Consider the following 21140-nt stretch of genomic DNA (forward strand, 5'->3'; position numbering starts at 1 on the left):
AAAAAAAAAAAAAGGCATCTAACGTAGAATACTATTCTCATTTGAATATCCTTCAAAAATAAAGAGTTTTAGACAGACAGTCAGCGGAGAGAGAAGTTGTCACCGGCGTACTCATAACAAACATTAAAGGATGTTATTTAGGCTGAAGGAACATCAGACATGGAGGCATGGAAATGGAATAAGTAGATATTTTCAGAAAGGGTTATTGAAGATTATTGGGTATTTGAAACAGTCTTGATAATGTTTGGTGGGGCTTATATTTAGGGTGAGCTATATGAAAATAACAACCATGGACATGAAGGAGTTAAACTGTTATATGAGTTTCTTGCATTTTTGGGGACCTGGTAAAAGAACTACAGAGAGTGTTTGGCTGGTTCAGTTCATGATTTTTCAACTTTACAATGGGTTTAGTAGGGTTTTAAATGCATTTTCAACTTAATGATATTTTCATTTTACGGTGGATTTGTCAGGACATTATCCCATTGTCAAGGAGCATCTGTAGTTTGAAGTAGACAGTAAAAGTGTAGGTCATATTTTGATATAAGGAGAAGCTGAAATGGCCTTGCCCAAACATAAACCAAAACCAGACTTCTATGATGTTAAGAAAATCAACTTGCAATATAATTGCCTGCCGGAAGAAAACTTAAAATACTCATTAGAGAAAGGTAACTTATTTAGAGCTTCTGGGAAATAACATCCAGCATACATCAAGGATACATTGTGTAATTTCTAGGAAAACCACTAAGAGAATGATATTTTAAAGAATATATCAAAAAAGCTAATAGATAAAAATGGAATAATTTACAAAAAATATATCAATACCAGGGAAGTCAAGAAAGGAAGAATAAAGGACAGGTGAGATGACTGAAAATAATAGCAAGATGTTAGATTTAAACCAGACTACATTGGTAATTACGTTAAATGTGGATGGATTAAACATTCCAACAAAAAGAGAAGGCTAATCAGACATTATATATAAGTGAATAAAACCTACCTATAATATTCTGTTTATAAGAAAGGTACTTTAAAGGTAAAGGCACAGGTAAAATGAAAAGATATAATCAGTATTGTTGCAAATACCAAAAGAAAACTGAAAGCTGATGTGGCTATATTAATATCAGACAAAATAGACGTAAGAGAAGAAGCATTATGAGAGATAAGGAAAAAAATAACACGATAAGTGGGCCAATTTATCAAGAAGACATAATTCTAAATATGTGTTCACACAGTGTCACAGCTTCCAAATATGTAAGACAAGCTAATATAACTAAAAGAAAGGTAGATCTGTATTCCTAGCTGGAGATTTTAAATATATTCAAAGTAACTTGTAGAACAATATGGTCAAAAAAGTATTAGTAAAAGGAAATTTCAATGGCGTGATTAATCAACCTGACCTAATTGATATTTATAGAACATTATATTCAATAGCTGAAGGCTTGGCATTATTTTTAAGTGCATACGGAACATTTGCAAAAATATTCTGGGTCATAAAGTATTGTTAATTTTCAAGGAATTTAAATTATACAGTGCATATTTTCTGACCACTGTAGAATTATATTACAACCCAATAACAAAAATATAGACTCAAAATATTTGGAAATTAAGCAACACAGTTCTGAGTAGCCTGTGGATGAAAAACAAAGTCACTATGGAAATGTGAAAGCATTTTAATCTGAAAAATAATAAAAATATTACATAGCAGATGTTTTGGAATACAGCTGAAGCAATACTTAGAGTTAACCTTATAGCTTTAGATGCATAAATTAGTAAGGTAGAAAGGTTACAAATCAGTAGTCTAAGCTGTTACCTTAAGGGAGCAATGAATTAAAACCCAAGGAAGTAGAAAGAAGGAAATAGTATAAAAGTAGCATTCAATGAAACAGGAAAGTTTTACAATCAATTAGTTAAGAAAACTTTTTAAAAATCAAAACCTGAGGCCGGGCGCGGTGGCTCAAGCCTGTAATCCCAGCACTTTGGGAGGCCGAGGTGGGTGGATCACGAGGTCAAAAGATCGAGACCATCCTGGTCAACATGGTGAAACCCCGTCTCTACTAAAAATACAAAAAATTAGCTGGGCATGGTGGCGTGTGCCTGTAATCCCAGCTACTCAGGAGGCTGAGGCAGGAGAATTGCCTGAACCCAGGAGGCGGAGGTTGCGGTGAGCCGAGATCGTGCCATTGCACTCCAGCCTGGGTAACAAGAGCGAAACTCCGTCTCAAAAAAAAAAAAAAAAATGAAAACCTGTAATGACTTGATTAAGAAAAATGAGAGAAAACACAAATTACTAATATCAGGGATGAAAAAAAAGACATCACTACAGATCCTCTCTATATTAAATTGTTCATAAAAGGGAATTGTGTACAACTTAATACATTTGACAACTTGAATGAAAAATCATAATCCCTGAAAAAAAAAATTTACTCAGCTGACATATAAAGAAATAGAAAGTCTTGAGTTGTTCTGTGTCTATTATATTAGTTGAATTTATCAGAAACCTTTCCACAGAGAAAATCCTAGACCTGTTGGCTTCACTGACAAACCACCTCACATTTAAGTAAGATATAACGCCGGATTTACATAGCTTTTTCGAGAGAACAAGAAAAAGATAGAAAGATTTCTTTGCATATTTTATGACTTTAATCTGGATAGTAAAACCTGACAAGAGATGACAAGAAGAGACAATTTTAAGACAATATTTCTTACGAACATAGATAAAAGAATAATCCAGTGAGATATAAAAAGGTTAATGTATTATGACCAATATGGATTTGTTTGGGGAATATGAAGTTAAGTTGGTTTAATGTTTTAAAATTAATCATTTGGCCGGGTGCAGTGGCTCATGCTTATAATCCCAGCACTTTGGAAGGTCAAGGCAGAAGGATCATTTGAGCCCAGGAGTTCAAGACCAGCCTGGGCAACATGGTGGGACCCTGTCTCTCCAAAAAATTTTTAAAAATTAGCTGGCTGTGGTTCCTGCTGGTGATCCCAGCTACCCAGTAGGCTAAGGTGGGTGGATCTCTTTAAGTGGAGGTTGAAGCTTCAGTGAGCCTTGATCTGGTCACTGTACTCTAGCCTGAGCAAGACTGTGTCTCAAAAATAAAAAATAAAATTAATCAATGTAATTTATCACTTTTACAGAATAATGTAGTAAATTCATAGGTCCATATAGAAAAAAATTTGTAAATTTTGTAGAATTTACAAAATAAAATCATTTGACATAATTCAGCATGTGTTTATCTTTAGAAACCCTGTGGGATGTAAAAAGGTTCCTCCTCAAAGTTTCCTTTCTTGTTTAAAAAAAAATTCATAAGTGTTAGAAATAATAGTTTAAACACTTTCTTTAAAAGCCTTTTTGCCTTTTTGCTAGAAGCACTATACTATGTAGCTGTTAGACATGCTTACAGGCACATAGTACATTCTATGTCCTTGTACTTTAACCGAGATATCTGTGCTGAATGTGCTCACAGGCATGTCCCAGCTCACAGCCTATACCCCTTCCTTATTTGGACTTCCCCCTTTTGCTCTCCATCCTTTTACCTGTTTAAAAAGTTTCAAGTTATTAGCCAATTGAGTTTTAGTTTAGATTGTGAGGTCTGGCTCCAACCAACAAAGATCAGACACAGCAGTAAGGACAACCCCAAATGTGTAAAAAATAAATATGTCTGCTTTCCTTTGCGTTGTACTCTTGTGGCAAGATTGCTATGGGAGTACCCTTTCTGCAGGAAGAAAAAAGAATTGCTTTGCTGAGAAAACCTTTGTCCCAGTACTAGTTTTTCTTTGCGGCACCGAGCATCTGTTTCCAGCAAACCCTCATCAATTTATGATGAGGTATTCCATTCTCAATTTGCCAAGGTGTATCAGAAAAAGCCTATAGCTAATGTATTCAATGAAAAAACACTGATTCATGTGTAATGTATCTCTCTCTTTATTCAACATTGCATTGGACCTACCTACCTACTTTCCTTCCCTCCCTCCCTCCCTCCCTCCCTCCTTCCTTCCTTCTTTCCTTCCTTCCTTCATTGCCCAGGCTGGAGTGCAATGGTGCAATCTGGGCTCACTGCACCCTCTGCCAGGTTCAAGCTATTCTGCCTCAGCCTTTTTAGTAGCTGGGATTACAGGCATGTGCCACCACGTCTGGCTAATTTTTCACTTTTAGTAGAGTAATTTTTGTATCTTTAGTAGAGACGGGATTTCTCCATATTGGTCAGGCTGGTTTCCAACTCTCAGCCTCAGGTGATCCACCTGTGTCGGCCGCCCAAAGTGCTGGGGTTACAGGCATAAGCCACTGCACCCAGCTGCATTGGACTTCTAACCAGTATGCTCAGCCAAAAAATAATATTAAAATTTAGAAAAAGTAAACCCTAAATACATTTGCCATCAAACTATTAAAATAAGTGAAGTTAGCAAGGTGATTGGATACCAGGCCAATTATTAAAATATATGTACTGGCAACCAAAAAGTATAAAAGTTTTTAAGATATATGTAGAATAGCATTGAAATATGTAAGATGGCTAACAATAAACTCAGTAAACTTGAACCAGACTTTTATACTGAAAATTATAGAAAAGTGCTGAGAGGCATTTTTAAATACTTAAATGGGGAAATTATTCCATGTTTATATAGGAAATTCAATATTTTTATTTACAGCAAAACATAGGAACAACTTCGCCTCATTCCTTATTTATTGTGTATCTACTAATTAGAATATAATATCTACTGGATGATTTTGCGTTTATTTGTATGTGTAGGCAGTCATGTGCTTGTGGATAGAAGATAGGAGAAATCTCAAGATAGATTAAAAATATATAAGTGTGAGAAATAATTTAAATACAAGCTTTGATTGTTATTTAAAATAGATACCTTATTTACGCTTTGGATATTTATTTTGCCTTCACAGTTAATAGAAAAATGAGATAATGTTAGTAAGCTAAGTTAAATTGTAGTTGATTCCAACATATATATAAAATAGCTTTCTAATAATATTTGTCATAGTTTGTCATAAATGCATTTTATCAAAGTTATAGTTTTGAATTTATATCTCAGTTGTAGTAATAGGTGTAAATTACCAAACTTCTGTATGTCTAAGGAATTCATTTACTAAATGGAAATGCAGGGTAGGTAATTATAGAAGACTGATTTAAGAGGAATTTTAAGAAATGTTTTTAGGGCATTTTGGAGGCATATATGTAAAGATAAATATGAGAGAATATAAAATATATATTCCAATGGACTTGGAAGAGTAATCAAGGCTTCTCCTTCAAGTAAGGATCAAATTGTATTTGTTTCTCAACTAACCTTTGTTTTTCTAGAAAAGATACTTTAAAAGTGAGTTATTTCTGGCTCCCAGCAGATGGGTCATAAGGTTGTAGATTCACACTATCAGTTGAAACTCTTCTTCTGAAAGTTTAGCTGATTTTTCTCTCCCTCTGCCTAAATCTTCATTTCAATGTACACTATTTGTATGTTGTTGCCTTTTGCAGGATAAGAAGGTAACTTGTTATGTAGGAAATTCATTATTATTATTTACAGCAAAATACAGGAACAACTTCACCTCATTCCTTATTTATTGTGTATCTACTAGTTAGTAAATAAGATCTACTAGACAATTTTGTAGTTGTGTGTATATGTAGGCAGTCATGTGCTTGTGGATAGAAGATAGGAGAAATCTAAAGATAGATTTAAAAGAATATGCAAGTGTGAGAAATAATTTAAGTACAAGCTTTGATTGTTATTCAAAATAGATACTTTATTTACTCTTTGGACATTTATTTTGCCTTCACCTCATTCCTTATTTTCCTGCAGTAGACATAGCAACTCAGACGTTTATCATCTCACAGTCCCAGTGAGTTAGAAATTCAGGAGCCTAGCCTGGTTGCTGATTTTGTTTCAACTCTCTCATGAGGTTGCAATCAAAATGTAGGCCGGGACTGCAGTCATCTGAAGGCTTGACTAGGGCTGAGATACCTGCTTTCCGAGTGGCTCATCCATGTGGCTGTTGCTGGAAGACATTAGTTTCTTGTGGATTTTGTCAGAACGGTCAGTTTTTCACCATGTGGGCTTTCCATGGGTCTACTTGAATGATCTCATGATGTGGCAGCTGGTTTCTTCCAGCAAGAGTGAGCAGAGAGATTAAGGAGGAAGCCACAATTCCTTTTATTACCCTATTCTTGTACATCACACACAGCCACATCCATAATACTGTTTTCATTAGAAATAAGTCAAGAGAGGGCTCTAATACTGAGAACAGTTTATTAACTTGCCTAAATATTGAGGTTGAAGTTTGAATGCATGTGTGCCAAAAACTTAGCTCTCTTTTTTCATTATATGACCACATTTTCATCACAGGAAGGAGCACAGAATCATCTAATTCCTTCGTTCATTTGTTCAGCAGCTGTTTTAATATACTGTCAGACAATGTACTAGACAAAGTGTATTTAAATAACAATTAAACAAGGCCTTTGTCTTTAAACTCACTAGTTTACTGTGAGAAGTGTATGTCCCATGTCCATGTTCTTCCTTGTATTCTTTTAAAGATTATTCCTGTTGTCTATCCAGAGCTGCTGGCATAATATCCTAGTTAAAATGATAAAGTGATGACTTCTAGGTTAATAACTGAGAGACCTAGAATTAATACATCCCTGATTCACTCCTTTACTTCTTAGCAGCACATTTATGTATTTTTTTTAGTATTTGTAAGAAGTATTTAAAAACCCCAAATTGTTTGAAGTAACTGTCACAAGTAGAGAGGAGTCTGTTATGAACATGTTGTTAGGTGAATAGTACATGGAGCAAACAACTAATCAGCAAAGGAAATGTCTATTTAGAGAAAAACTGTGTTCTCAATTTACCATAGATACAAATTTAGACTGATTAATCATTTTAATCCTAACCTCAGCTATGTTCTTTATTCCCTACTTATATCTTCCCTTATTTGCTTTTTTTCTTATTTTTTATACTTAGAAATGAGATAACACTGTCAGAGACAGAATATAGAGGTCTCATATTAAATAGAAATAATTAGTATCTACAGAGAGATTCTAGTCTATATTCATAAAACAAGAACCACTATTATTAAAGAATCGCAGAATAAGAAAGTATAAGAAATTAAAAAGATAATTACAGAGAATAATGAAAGACTAAGTGAAAGAAGTAAAAGTGAGTTAAATTCCCAGTCTGTGGAGTGAAAATATGAAAAAAAAAGTTTAGAGACAAATGATTAACTCATTTGGGCCAAATAAAGAGAAATTAGGAAGGAAAAAAAAGATATATTTGAGACATGTACAAGAGCCTTTAATCAAAATAGCTCTTCCAATGCTGTGTAGGAAAAACTAAAAAAATAGCCTGCCCCAAACAAGCCTTTGTGAAATTATAGATTACTAGCTATTGAGACAAGATCCTAAATACTCCAGACAGAAATATTTGGTGTTTCTACAAAAGAAGGATAAATCAATTGACAGGTAGGACACAGTGCCTTTCAGAGTTTAGAAAAAATGATTTTGTATTGAACTGTACTAAAGTATGAGGGAAAGATAGTATTTTCAGACATCCAAGGACTCAAGGGTTTGTCTTTTACATATACTTATTGAAACCATTATTTGAGGATCTTCCAGTAAAGGGAAGAAAAGATAAAGACATGAAATTCAAAGTAGGGGTGTTACTTAAACGGGTTGTACAATCAAAAGATTACCACGGAAATAGTTGACTAATAGCCCTTGAGAACAGGTAAACTGAATTTAGATGAGGATGTTAGACGACTCGGAAAAGAGTATCTTTAAGAAGGAAAGTGGAATCACATTAAAGAAAAGTTTAAGAAACAGGGTGATTTCCATGATTTCTGTACTCTTTGCAATTCCTTTCCTCTCTTTAACAGCATTCGAATCGGGTATTTGCACCAACCATGCTACTAAAGGTGCCGCCATTTGCCATTATCCTTGTGCTAAGTGATCAGTGATAGGTCTTCATACTTTTTTTTGATACAGTCAGTCAGTTCTACCTGAAATACTTTCTTCACTTGGCATTCATACTTCAGGATTTTTGTTTTTTCTTGCTAGCCGCTGCAATTTTTTCTGGTACAGGTTAAGCATCCCTAATTAAAAAATTTTAACATTTGAAAAATCCAAAATCTGAAACTTTTTTTTTTTGAGACAGAGTCTCACTGACCTCAGGTGATTGCTTGCCTTGGCCTTTCAAAGTATTGGGATTACAGGTGTGAGCAACCGCACCTAGCCCCCAAATCTGAAACATTTTTACTGCCAATATGACACCATAAGTGTAACATTCCACACATCAGTACTTAACAGAACATTGTTTCATGCACCGGGTTATTAAAAGTATTGTATAAAATTACTTTCAGACAGTGTGTGTTAGATGTGTAGGAAACAAGTGAATTTTGTGTTTAGACTTGGATCTCATCCCCAAGATAGCTCATTATGTATATGCAAATATTCAAAGAGTTGAAAAAAAATCCCAAATCTGAAACACTTCTGGTTCCAAGCATTTTGGAAAAGGGATACTTAGTTTCTGCCTCTTTTTCCCTGGCCTCTTCATACTTGATTTTCTCAGAGCTTAACTTTACTTCTCCATGTACACTTAGAGATCGCATCCAAGTTCATACCTGTTTTAGTATAATCTATACACTGACAAGTCCCAAATTATACTAACAGCTCATAATTCTTCAGTCAACTCGACTCCTATTTAATGTTTCCACTTGAATGTCTAATAGATATCTCAAACTTAATTCATCCAAAACTCACTCGGTCACCCAGGCTGGAATGCAGTGGTGCAGTTGTAGCTCAGTGCAACTTTAAATTCCTGGGCTCAAGGGATCCTCCCATCTTAGCCTCCTAAGTAGCTGGGACTCTAGGCACATGCCACCTCACCAGCTAATTTTTAAATTTTTCGTAGAGATGGGGTCTTGCTTTGTTGCCCAGGCTGGTCTCAAACTCCTGGGCTCAAGTGATCCTCCTGACTTGGCCTCCACCTCCCAAAGTGGTGGGATTACAGGGATAAGCCATTGTACCCAGCCCCCAAAACTCTTTACTCTTTGCTTTATTTTGCTCTGTAAGTACCTATTATTTAACATATTAGATAAGTATTTATTTCTTATTTGTTTAGTGTTTATACCTCATACTGTAATTTTAGGAGGGCAGGAATATTTGTCCATTTTGTACATTATTGTGTCCCTAGCTCTGAATATCGTACTTGGAACATGGTAGAATAAGGCTTTATTCCAAAGTAAAGACTGGGTAAGATACTCATTATATGAACGTAAATCCATGGTCATCTTTTAAGATTGCCATGTACTGTACTGTGATCTGTAAAGATTCAGATTATTTCAGATTTTAAAAAATTAAAACAGTTAATTAGCACTTTTTGCCAGTATGTTATTTTTTTAATATTCATTTTCTCTTTAGCTGTTGCTAACAGTTTCTTTTGATTCAGATAGTTTAGAGAATCACAACTTGTCACAAAATTTATAACTTATATGGGTGAATGTGTATACTCTTATGTATGTTAATATATATCTGTCCATGATTAGACAGTTAACATATACAATTAAACTCATTTGCAAAGGTATTGTCTAATAAATTTGCATTGACAGGCAATTAGAAATAGCTCAAGTATTTAAATAAATAAGGTGTTTAAATGAAAAACTTGCCAAACTTTCAAAAAAAAAAAAAAAAACCAAAGTTTGCTTTTTAAATAGTAAATTCATTAATTTCAAAACAAATTATTTTTGTATTTGTTCCATGATAAATCGTAGCTTTTCCTGATTGAAAATAGGTTTTTATTTGGGATTAAATATCTAATCAGTTGACTATCGCAAAGGATAAATACCATTATTTACACACATTAATTATTTATTGTTATAAGTCATTATACATTTTTTAAAAATGTTTAAGTTTGTGTTCTTAGAGTTACCTTCTTTTAGCAATTCCAGGGCTAAAGGAACTTTAGTGCTTGACAGAGAAGCAACAATAGTAAGGTGTAATAGACTCCCAAATAGTTTGGTTACATACTCAAGTCAGTACTTCTAATGTTTTTGTTTATTTACTTATAAATTATGTATGTGTTGTTGTCATTGACACTTAAGAATGATATAGACTTAGGCAAGGTTTATCACGAGCAGATGTAAATTTGTATTTCAAATAGCCATTTTGGTATTTCTAAGGGGTTTTGATTGGCTTGTCAAATCATGTTGTATTTTTCTTGTTTTTATTTATTTATTTTTTGAGATGGGATCTCACTCTGTCACCCAGGCCTGGAGTGCAGTGGCATGGTCTCAGCCTACTGCAACTTTGATGTCCTGGGCTCAAGCAATCCTCCCATCTCAGCCTCTCAAGGGACTACAGGTGTGCACCACCACACCTGGCTAATTTTTTTTCTTGTAGAGTCGGGGTTTCGCCACGTTGACCAAGTTGGTCTCAAATTCCTGAGCTCAAAGTGATTTGCCTGTATTGGCCTGCCAAAGTGCTGTAATCCAAGGTGGATTACAAGCATGTGCTACTGTGCCTGGCCACATCACTTTGTATTTTTCTAAGTTTTCTTGTAAGGCTAATAAAGCTTCTCTAGGAGGAGCAGATGTATCAGTTTTGCTATTTTTGTGCTTTTATTATTAATATATTGTTTAATTCATTGTTTCTTTGTAGGAATCTTCTGCGGCTTATCCATAGTTTGAATAAAAACTAAATCACCTCTATAGTTCTACTGAACTAGTCACACAGACACTGCCATATATGTCCCTGTACACTGAAAAGGAGTCAGCAGGTAAGGAAAGTCGGTTCTTCTACCTTGAGCACTTCGTGTTTTTCCCTTTGGGTACCTTGAGTGCCAATAAGTGACATGTGATTATGTGACCTATGGTCTTACTAAAGGCTGGTTTTGAGCCATACATTGAATATTTGTAAAGCTTAGTTTCTAATATTTGATATGAAATAGGTAAAAATAGAAATTCTGATATTTTCTTCCACACTCCTTTAGCTTGGGAAGCTTTATGCGTTCCACTTTGGAGACTATTCTTTTGTTAGAACTGTTAAGGGCATTGGTTCTGGAATCATTCTATTGGATTATTAGACAAGTTATCCAACACTTAATTTTAACCTTAATTTTTCAGTTTTAAAAATAGAATATAGTATCTATCTCAAGGTTACTGACAGGGTTAAGTAAGTGTAACACTTGATATTGTGCATGTATTATAAATATATGTTTGTTTCTGTTTCCTTATGAAAGTGATTATATTTCTTATTTTGATGCAACTAAAAAAATATGTAACTGTTTCATTCATTCATTTATTTATTTATTTTTTTGAGACACAGTCTTTGTCACCCAAGCTGGAGTGTACTGGTGCAACCGTGGCTCACTGCAACCTCCACCCCCTGGGTTGGACCAATTCTTGTGTCCCAGCCTCCTGAGTAGCTGGGATTACAGGCATGTGCCACCACAGCTGGCTAATTTTTGTAGTTTTAGTAAAGACAGGGTTTTACCGTGTTGGCTAGGCTGATCTAGAACTCTAGGCCTCAAGTGATCAACTGCCTCAGCCTCCGAAATTACTGGGATTACAGGCATGAGCTACCACGCCCAGCAACTGCTCCATTTATTGACTATACCATATGCTGTGAGAAAATGTTTTGTATGGTTCTTGCATAGTACATGTAATATATAATTGATTAGTCAAACTTACATTTAATATATGTATGTGTGTGTATAATAAAGTACTACTTAGTGAAAATTGCTGCCGTTTACTACTATATACCCCTCTGTCATCAAGACTTAATAGTCAAATTATTTAAATGTTGTTGGCTTTTCTTACAATAATATATACCATTCATGGCAGTTTTGAAGGCAGGGTAGTATGTGTTTGACCTGGCTCATTGTTGTTTCCTTTTGGATGTTTTTATCTTACGTTAATCTTTGGAACATACTTATCCTAGTCTAGTTGACTCATCATGGTGCAGATACCATTTAAAGAGGTTACCTGTTATCTTTGACATAAATGTTTTAATTCTTAAAGTAATTGATATACTTTACAATCATATCATATGCTGGTAATTGAGCACTTACAATAATATAAAAAGTTTTTATATAATTTAGAAGATCTCCAATCCATAAAGAGCTTTGGCAGTATAATTTGACATATAAAAAATATTTTTGGTGGGTTTAATTTTAAAAATCTGGAATAACTTAAAGGAACCAAATTTTAAAACATATTTTTTGAAGGGAAGAGGCCACTAACTCTTATTATATAGTACTTCATGTTTAATTTTCTAGTGTGTGAAGAATAATGTTTTATAGTACTAGTAAGGTACACCTGATGTGCAGTAGCATATGATTTGATAAATAATAACATACAGAAAGAAGTAGTTTTCCCCAGCAAGTTGCCAGAATAAAGATCATTGCTGTTGCTGTTTTAATTTTTTAACATTTTTTTCAGCAATGGACCAGGAATCTGGTAAGGCTGCTTGGCCCAAACCAGCAGGAGGATATCAGACAATTACAGGCAGGAGATATGGAAGAAGACATGCATATGTCAGTTTTAAACCGTGTATGACCAGGCATGAAAGAAGCTTAGGTCGGGCTGGTGATGACTATGAAGTGTTGGAACTAGATGATGTTCCAAAGGAAAATTCCTCAGGTGTGTAACATATAATTATTTAAAGGTTATTAATGTTATATAGGAATTGGTCTTGTAATTAAATTTTTGGGTAGGGGGGTATTATGCATGTCTGTAAGTAAGTGCAGCATACTTCCTATCAAGAAATTTTATTTTGAAATTCTTATTGAATTTAATATTAATGGTATATATATTTAAACAGAAGAAAATAGAATACAGCCAATCATTAAAATATAACTGTCACAGTAGTGATTACATTGTCACCCTCCAGCCAAAGAAAATCATTTTTGAATCAAAAAGAATTTTTTTGAAATTTTAAAAAATGTGGATGAAGTAGGGACATTTTTCCCTGCATGCTATATTGAATTAACTTTTCTTTTCTTTTTTTCTTTTTTTTTGAGATGGAGTCACACTGTGTCGCCCACGATGGAGTGTAGTGGTGTGATCTCCGCTCACTGCAACCTCTGCCTCCCAGGTCAAGTGATTCTCATGCTGGGACTACAGGTGTGTGTCACCACACCGAGCTAATTTTTGTATTTTTAGTAGACACAGGGTTTCACCGCATTGGCCAGGCTGGTCTCAAACTCTTGACCTCTCAAGTGATCCACCTGCCTGGCTTCTTAAAGTGCTGGGATTACAGGTGTGAGTCACTGCGCCCGACCTTTCTTTTCTTTTTTTTTTTTTTTTTTTTTTTTTTTTTTGAGTCTAGTCTTGCTCTGTCATCCAGGCTGGCGTGCAGTGGCATGATCTCGGCTGCCTACAACCTCTGCCTCGTGGGTTCAAGTGGTTCTGCCTCAGCCTCCCAAGTAGCTGGGACTATAGGCATGCACCTTCAAACCTGACTTATTTTTGTATTTTTTGGGAGAGATGGGGTTTTGCCATTTTGCCCAGGCTGGTCTCGAACTCTTGACCTCAAGTGGTCCCTCATCCTCCCAAAGTGCTGGGATTGTAGGTGTGGGTCATTGTGCCCAGCCTACAATAAAACTTTTCTTCTTTTAATTTTATCTCTAAATTTAGCTTGGCTTGTTTATTTTTTCATCATTTTACAAACTCCAAAAGACAAGAAAGGCTTATTCAATTGAAATTTCTTAATCAGTGGTTTTGAAAAAGTGTTTTGCAGCTGTCTATGGTATTAGGACTTAGAAAATTACCAAAGCCATGTGAGGGAGATGATAGTGAAAGGCTACACACTGACATAAATGAACTCATAGGGTAACTAGTCTACACTCCCAGTTGTTACGGAGCATAGAAGCACTCTTGGTAAGTAATTTTACTCATATTTGCAAGTAGGTAATAATTGGTATGATTTCCACCTAACTGATAGTTATTACATATAATTTTATCTAAATTAATCCTTCAAAATATATTTTCTTTTGTTTTCTATGAAGGTTCCAATCCTTTGGATCAAGTTGATTCTACTTTACCCAATGAACCTATATTTGAAAAAAGTGAAACAGAAATTCCCACTTGTGGTTCAGCATTGAATCAAACCATTGAGAGCAGTCAGTCCTTTGCTGCAGTACATCATAGTGAGGAAGGCAGGGATACCTTAGGAAGCAATACGAATCTTCATAATCACTCTGAGGGAGAGTATACTTCAGGAGCTTGTAATGCTTCAAGTGTCCAAAACGGAATTGCATTGGTTCGTACAGACTCTTACGATCCAGATGGCAGACATGGAGAAGATAATGACCATCTTCAACTTTCTGCAGAAGTCGTAGAAGGTAGTAGATATCAGGAATCATTAGTCAATACAACATTTGAGTTGGAAAACAGAGAGGCAGAGGCATACACTGGTCTTTCACCACCAGTTCCCTCATTTAACTGTGAAGTAAGAGATGAGTTTGAAGAGTTAGATTCTGTACCTTTAGTGAAAAGTTCTGCTGGTGATACTGGGTTTGTCCCTCAGAACAGCCAGGAAATTCAGAGATCTTCTCAAGATGAAGTGGTTAGAAAGAAACAGCAAAATAATACTAGCCAGGAAAGACAGACAGAAAATTCACCTGAAGATACAGGCTGTGGTCCAGGGCATATCTGTAGTGAACAGAATACCAATGATAGGGAAAAGAACCATGGAAGTTCTCCTGAACAGGTAGTGAGGCCAAAAGTTAGAAAACTGATAAGTGCAAGCCAGGTGGACCAAGAAACAGGTTTTAATAGGCATGAGGCAAAACAAAGAAGTGTTCAAAGATGGAGGGAGGCTTTGGAAGTTGAGGAAAGTGGCCCAGATGACCTCTTAATAAAATGTGAAGAATATGATGGAGAGCATGACTGTATGTTCTTGGATCCACCATACTCAAGAGTTATTATTACACCAAGGGAAACAGAAAATAACCAAATAACACCAGAAAGTGGAGCCACGGCAGGAAGGCAAGAAGTGGGTAACACCTTTTGGAATGGCTGTGGAGATTATTACCAACTCTATGACAAAGATGAAGATAGGTAAGGTCACATCTAGTACTTTGTCAGATTGTGTAGTAAATGAAGTGGTTTCTTTCCAGAACCATGTTTGATGGTTGGGCTGTTTGGTATGATCAGGAAATTAGACACTTTGACTTACCAAATATTCTCATTTACTGAATGCTAACCATACATGCAAACTACTTACTAGAATTTTTTACAAAAAAAGTTTTTGAGTTGTTTTAGTAGTTTACCAAAGTAAGTTCAGATAATGATTATTAGTTATTATAAAGGGATAGAGATGCTAGTTCATGGTATTTCAGTTAATGAAATGTAAGGTAAACATTTATTGTATTTTTTAAAAACCTACATTAAGCCAGTCTGGGTTTTTAAAGTGATTAATATCACAAATTATTGATTGGTAATACTTCATTAACATTGCCAGTAGTTACTAACATCACTTGTTTCCCTTTTTATCTGTTCTTCCTATGGCTGTTCCTATCATTAAGTTTATTTTTTACTTGTTTTTCCTTAGCATTTAATTCTCATTAACAACTCTGTGGTAGGTTCCATTATTTCCCTCATTTGTAAATAAGGAAACTGAGGCACAGAGCGTTAAATAACTTCCTAAGGTCACAGAGCAACTAAATGGTAGAGCTGGACTTTGAGTACCTAATGAGATACTCCAGAGACTGTTCATCACTGTACTGTGCAGTTTTCAAGAGAACATAAAACTTACAATAAACATTCTGATTCATCTTAAAAACCTGTATCTTTTTGTTTTCCAAACCATAAGACAACAGAAAGAAGAAAAAAATGGAGAATTGCTTTGTTCAGTTGCTGAATTTCCATTACCCTAGTGTCCAGATTTTCCTGAATCCTTGTAAGCTAGTTGCACCCCTGACAGTGTTCAATTAGAGTACAATTGCAAGATTTTATTAGCTAGTAGAAATAATTGTGTGGTGTTTTTTTTAGCTAGAAAGTACTATAAAGGAAGAAATTTACCATTTTTAATATGAATGTATTTTATTTCATGTCATAAAACAATTCATTTGATTTTCTTTGGACGTGTGAATTAAGCGACTATAATACAGAATGTGTAATTTATTATAGAAAATATTTAAAATATAATTGCTGCTGCACTGTCAAAGTTTGTAAACTTTAAGGGTTAGGAAGTAATTTTTGTATGATACACTGTTTTTAAGCTAAGGGTAAAGTTTTTTTTAGTTCAAGCCCACAGTCTTTTATTCAGTATCCAAACTTCTAAAAACAAAAATTGGCCACAAAGCCTGACCTGATATTAACTTCCTGGATAAGTAGATCTGGATCTGAATTGAAATGAGGGTACTTTTTCAAATATTTGTATATTTTGCAGCAGAAATGTAATTATGTTTGATTACTGCATACTGGCCTGGACCCCACTGGGAATTGTTAAGTAGTATTTCTAAATCTGGGAAAAATATACCAAAATTCCAAAACACATTCAGCCCTAAGATTTTGAATTAAATTGTAAGTCTCTAATATTACACCTCTAGGTTATGATTGTTTAAAAAAAACAAAACTTATGATCTTTGATAATTTATTTTTTTGAAAATGTAAGGTGCTTGTGTTTTTTTTTTCCCCGAGTTATACTTTTCTTCTTTAAGGAGAATCATTTAATTTGATTGTACCTCTGTCATTTTGGGCAAAACAAATATGTCTCTTCTGCTTGCTTTTTATGGTCAGTTATAATGTCATATGATAAAGTTGATGAAATTGTTACTTTGTTTGCCAACCCCTAGAGAAAGGGTAGTCTTCTTGGCTCCTGGTTTTTAAATTGATTTTCTTTGTTGAGGGTGGTTGGCAGTAGAAGTGTATTCTTAGCCTTGAAGGACCCTGGACTTTTGATAGTTTTAAGATATTCCTTAGTTATTTATAATTCTTGTTGTTCTTACTTATTTTTAATTTTTTTAAGTGATGTCAATATTCTGAACAATGATAGATTTTTTTTTTTTTTTTTTTTTTTTTTTTTTTACTAACAATGTATAGATGGGAAAAAACATTTATAGTTAATAGAAACTTTGTCCTTTTACCTTGCTAGTAATATATTGACTACAGAGCCTGTGGTTAGGGTATGCCAAAATGATGGAACTACTTTGTTTTGACTGTACTTATATTTTTATCCATAAGCATTAAGATATGTTTTAGGATCTCATTTCAAACTGTCTATACAGTTTTCTGTACAGACTATTAATGCATTTCTGTACAGAAACACCATTTATGTGCTGTTTCCTGTGCCTCTACCCTAATTCCCTGCAAAGGATTATAGTTGCCAGAGTGCCTTTTGAATATGGTGCCAGCTAAAGGTTGAAATTTAATAGCCATACACTTCTATTTAGTTTCATTTTGCCTTTGTTCATCTCCCTGATGTTTCATTGTCGTTCTCCTATTAGTAGACTGGAGAAATGGTAACACTAGTCTTCTCAGGTTTGGATGGAAAGTATAAGAACTTCTGCTTAATTTGAGTCTGTGAACTTTTTTTGTTTGTTTGTTTGTTTAGTTTTCTTTGCTTTGTAATGCTTAAAAGCTGATACATTTGAAAAGGTTTTTTGGTCGTGCTTATAATAACCAAAGTAGAACTCATTAAAAATATAACTAAAATTCATTTTGGCATTTTAATTTATTTAGACACAGAGTTTTGCTCTGTTGCCCAGGCGGGGGTGTGGTGGCGTGATCACTGCTTAATGCAACCTCCACCTCCTAGGTTCAAGCAATTCATCTGCCTCAGTCTCCTTAGTAACTGGGACCACAGGCATGCTGCCGTGCCCAGCTAATTTTTGTATTTTTAGTAGCGACAGGGTTTCACCATGTTAGTCAAGCTGGTCTTGAACTCCTGACCTCAAGTAATCCGCCTTAGCCTCCCAGAGTGCTGGGATTACAGGTCTGAGCCACCACGCCCGGCCAGCACTTTCAGATATAGGAACTTTGGCTACATATTTTAAAATATGGATTATGTATTCTTTATAAATAGAAAAGTATTTTAATGAATTCATGATTGCCTTCTTCCCCAAAAATTCTAAATGATCACTTAATTACATCTGAAATGTTACATTCTGTGGGATAAGCATTTGCAGCCAGTAGCATTGCTCTGAGCTGTTTGACAAGAACTGAGCAGAGCACCACCTTATTAAATTAGAACTGCAAGGGGAATTTTAATAGGCAGCATATAATTACCAGACTTAGAATTAGACCAAAGAGCTAAGGTTAGCACCCTGCTCTTTTGAAATACACCTTGAAAAGTTTAGGAACTGTTTGAAGATAAGATCTTGAGTTTAAAAAAAAAACCTATCAGCAATATTAGCACGTCTTAATTAACCTTGGACCTAACTGCTCTGAAGAGAGGCATGCCATCTACTGACCATTCCTTATAGCATTTGAGGTTTCTTGCAGAATCTTTGTGTCCTTAGGACTTAACTTTGCTTAAAATTAAGAAAAACTTACTTAAGGTAAAATGTTGGGACAACTTGTTTTGTTGATGTTGCTGGGAAGTAAGATGAATATTAGCCATTTAGTTGACTTCACTATGATATATTAAAGGATTTGTTGAAATCCTCTTAAGTGCCAGACTTTGTTCCACGTGCCCTGTTAATACAAATCATAATGTTCCCTGTTCCCACAGGGTTCACTAGCTTTATGAAGAAGACAGATATATGTATTTATTATTGTGAGACTGAATTAAGTGCCTTTCCTATTCTGTGTAGATTACCTGAAAGCCACAAAGAAAGAGTTTCTCTGACAACCTGGTACTGCCCTCAACAAATAAAACATCTATTTGCAGCCAAGGGACAGATCTTAAAGCACATGCTCTGACATTTTAGCAAGACTTTTTGTCTTGTTTTCAAGTTTATAGAAGTTTGGAAGGAGCACATTAGGTATAAATGTGTTTGTTCTGCAGATAAGCTAGGGAGTTCATGGAATTACAGTATCCTGATATTAAGGAAAAAGACTAGAAAGTGACAAAAGGCAGGTACATTTCAAAAATGATAGCCATCTGGGCCTTATTAATGAAATTAAGCAGCCTTATAGTTTTGGACAAAATCCATTTGTGTCGCTGTATTACATTGCAGTTTAGTGTTAATAGTGGTGAAATGTTCCAGAATGCTCAGATTATGTCAGATAACAAAATATCTAAAATTTCACTTTTTCCTAGGCTCCTATAGTGGATGTGATAAATGACAGAAAGAACAAACTAACAAGTACCTTGTGGAGTTAGGGAATGAAAGATTGCTTTTGATTGGTTTTATGTTTCCATAGCTTATTTCTGCCTAGGATTTGTGCAAAAATTTTGTCTATAATTTCATTCTTTATATGAAATTTTTTTAGTTCACAATTGAATGGGTAGAGTAACATTTGAGTAAATTATAGTTGTCTGCTTTTTAAATACAACTCTTAAGTGCTAAGAGGGGTCAATACCAGTGAGGGATCATATGAGGATCAAAGCGGTACTTTAGTTTTTACTTTGAGAACTTTTTATTTCTTTTTTTTTTGAGACTGAATTTTGTTCTGTTGCCCGGCTGGAGTGCAGTGGTGCGATCTGGGCTCACTGCAACCTCTGCCTCCCGGGTTCAAGCTTTTCTCCTGCTTCATCCTCCCGAGTAGCTGGGATTACAGGCATGTGCCACCACGCCCAGTTAATTTTGTATTTTTAGTAGAGATGAGGTTTCTCCATGTTGGTCAGGCTAGTCTTGAACTCCCGACCTCAGGTGATCCGCCCACCTCAGCCTCTCAAAGTACTGGGATTACAGGCGTGAGCCACCACGTCCGGTTGCAAATCCTTTCTTACTTTCTATTCTTTCTCTGCACAATGGCTCTTACAGTCTAGCTCCTTTTTCTCCATTTCTTTTAAAATGAAACACCCTGGTTCACATGCTTTTCTCCAAATTAGACCTATATAGTCAATTATTAATTGGTGTTCCTAAATTTAATTCCACCTCAAAATGCATTCTGAATACTACCATCATTTCAATTTATATATCAGATAGTACATTTATAGTATTACTCCAAAAAAGGCAGAGGTTGTGGTGAGCCAAGACTGCACCATTGCACTCCAGACTGGACAACAAGAGCAAAACTCCATCTCAAAAAAAAAAAAAAAAAGAAAAGAAAGGATTTGAATGTGGGGAGTTTGTGAAGAGTCAAAAAATAAGTGTTTCCAGAATGAGAGCATGGTGATAGCATTAAAAAATAACAAATCAAGGCCAGGCATGGTAGCTCATGCCTATAATCCCAGCACTTTAGGAGGGTGGGTTGCGTGGATCACCTGAGGTCAGGAGTTTGAGACCAGTCTGTCCAACATGGTGAAACCCCCGATTCTACTAAAAATGCAGAAGTTCGCCAGGCGTGGTGGTGCACACCTGCAATCCCAGCTACTCAGGAGGCTGAGGCAGGAGAGTCGCCTGAATCTGGGAGGTAGAGGTTGCAGTGAGCTAAGATTGTGCCATTGTACTCCAGCCTGGGCAGCAAGAGTGAAACTCTGTCTCAGGGGGAAAAAAAAAAAAAAAATAAAAAAAGGAAAAAAAAAAAAGATAACAAATCATCTGTCAGATGATTTTTTTATTATATATTTTGACAAGGAAGGTGAAAAATCTCAAAATGCTTAGAGGGTAGTTAGTGATTGTGAAGCTTAGTGTGGTGATTGGGACCGGGGACATACATTTAAAAATTGTCTCCTTAGCCTTGAAGGTTAGGTATCATTAGTAATAATGATAGAAGCCTGGGGTCTGCAAACTTTTTCTTACAGGAGCAGGTGGTAAATATTTTAGGCTTTGCTGACCAAGAGGTGAAATTAAAGATAAACATGTAAAACCATTTTTAGCTCACAAACCATTAAAAAACAGGCAGCAGAGCCAGGTTTGGACCCAAGCCTGTAGTAGTTTGCCAATCCATAACATAGGCTTCTCTTGATTATTGATCACAGACATTCCTTTTGTATTGAAGTTTAGAGATATTCCATGAGTTATTTGATTAATCTGGAAAAGTGAGGACTTTTTTATGTTATCTTTCTGGAAGATCATACTTTGAGTGAAATGTTCAAAAAAATGAGCACCTCTTTTTTTTTTTTTTTTTTTTTTAATTGAGACAGAGTTTTGCT

The 21140-nt window shown here is 35.2% G+C and overlaps 1 protein-coding gene across 1 annotated transcript in view; it reads left to right on the plus strand.

The window, feature by feature from the left end:
• The window catches only part of PJA2 (praja ring finger ubiquitin ligase 2), a 75865-nt gene that overhangs the window by 25331 nt on the left and 29394 nt on the right, over positions 1-21140 (plus strand). The window contains exons 2-4 of the mRNA XM_032274863.1: positions 10650-10767; positions 12431-12631; positions 13999-15052. Coding sequence (XP_032130754.1) covers positions 10737-10767; positions 12431-12631; positions 13999-15052 — 1286 coding nt within the window. The 5' untranslated portion in view covers positions 10650-10736. The remainder of the gene's footprint in view (positions 1-10649; positions 10768-12430; positions 12632-13998; positions 15053-21140) is intronic.

The sequence above is a fragment of the Sapajus apella genome, unplaced genomic scaffold (assembly GCF_009761245.1).
Source record: "Sapajus apella isolate SASKATOON/1434 unplaced genomic scaffold, GSC_monkey_1.0 scaffold1, whole genome shotgun sequence".
In the NCBI taxonomy this organism is placed as follows: Eukaryota; Metazoa; Chordata; class Mammalia; order Primates; family Cebidae; genus Sapajus; species Sapajus apella.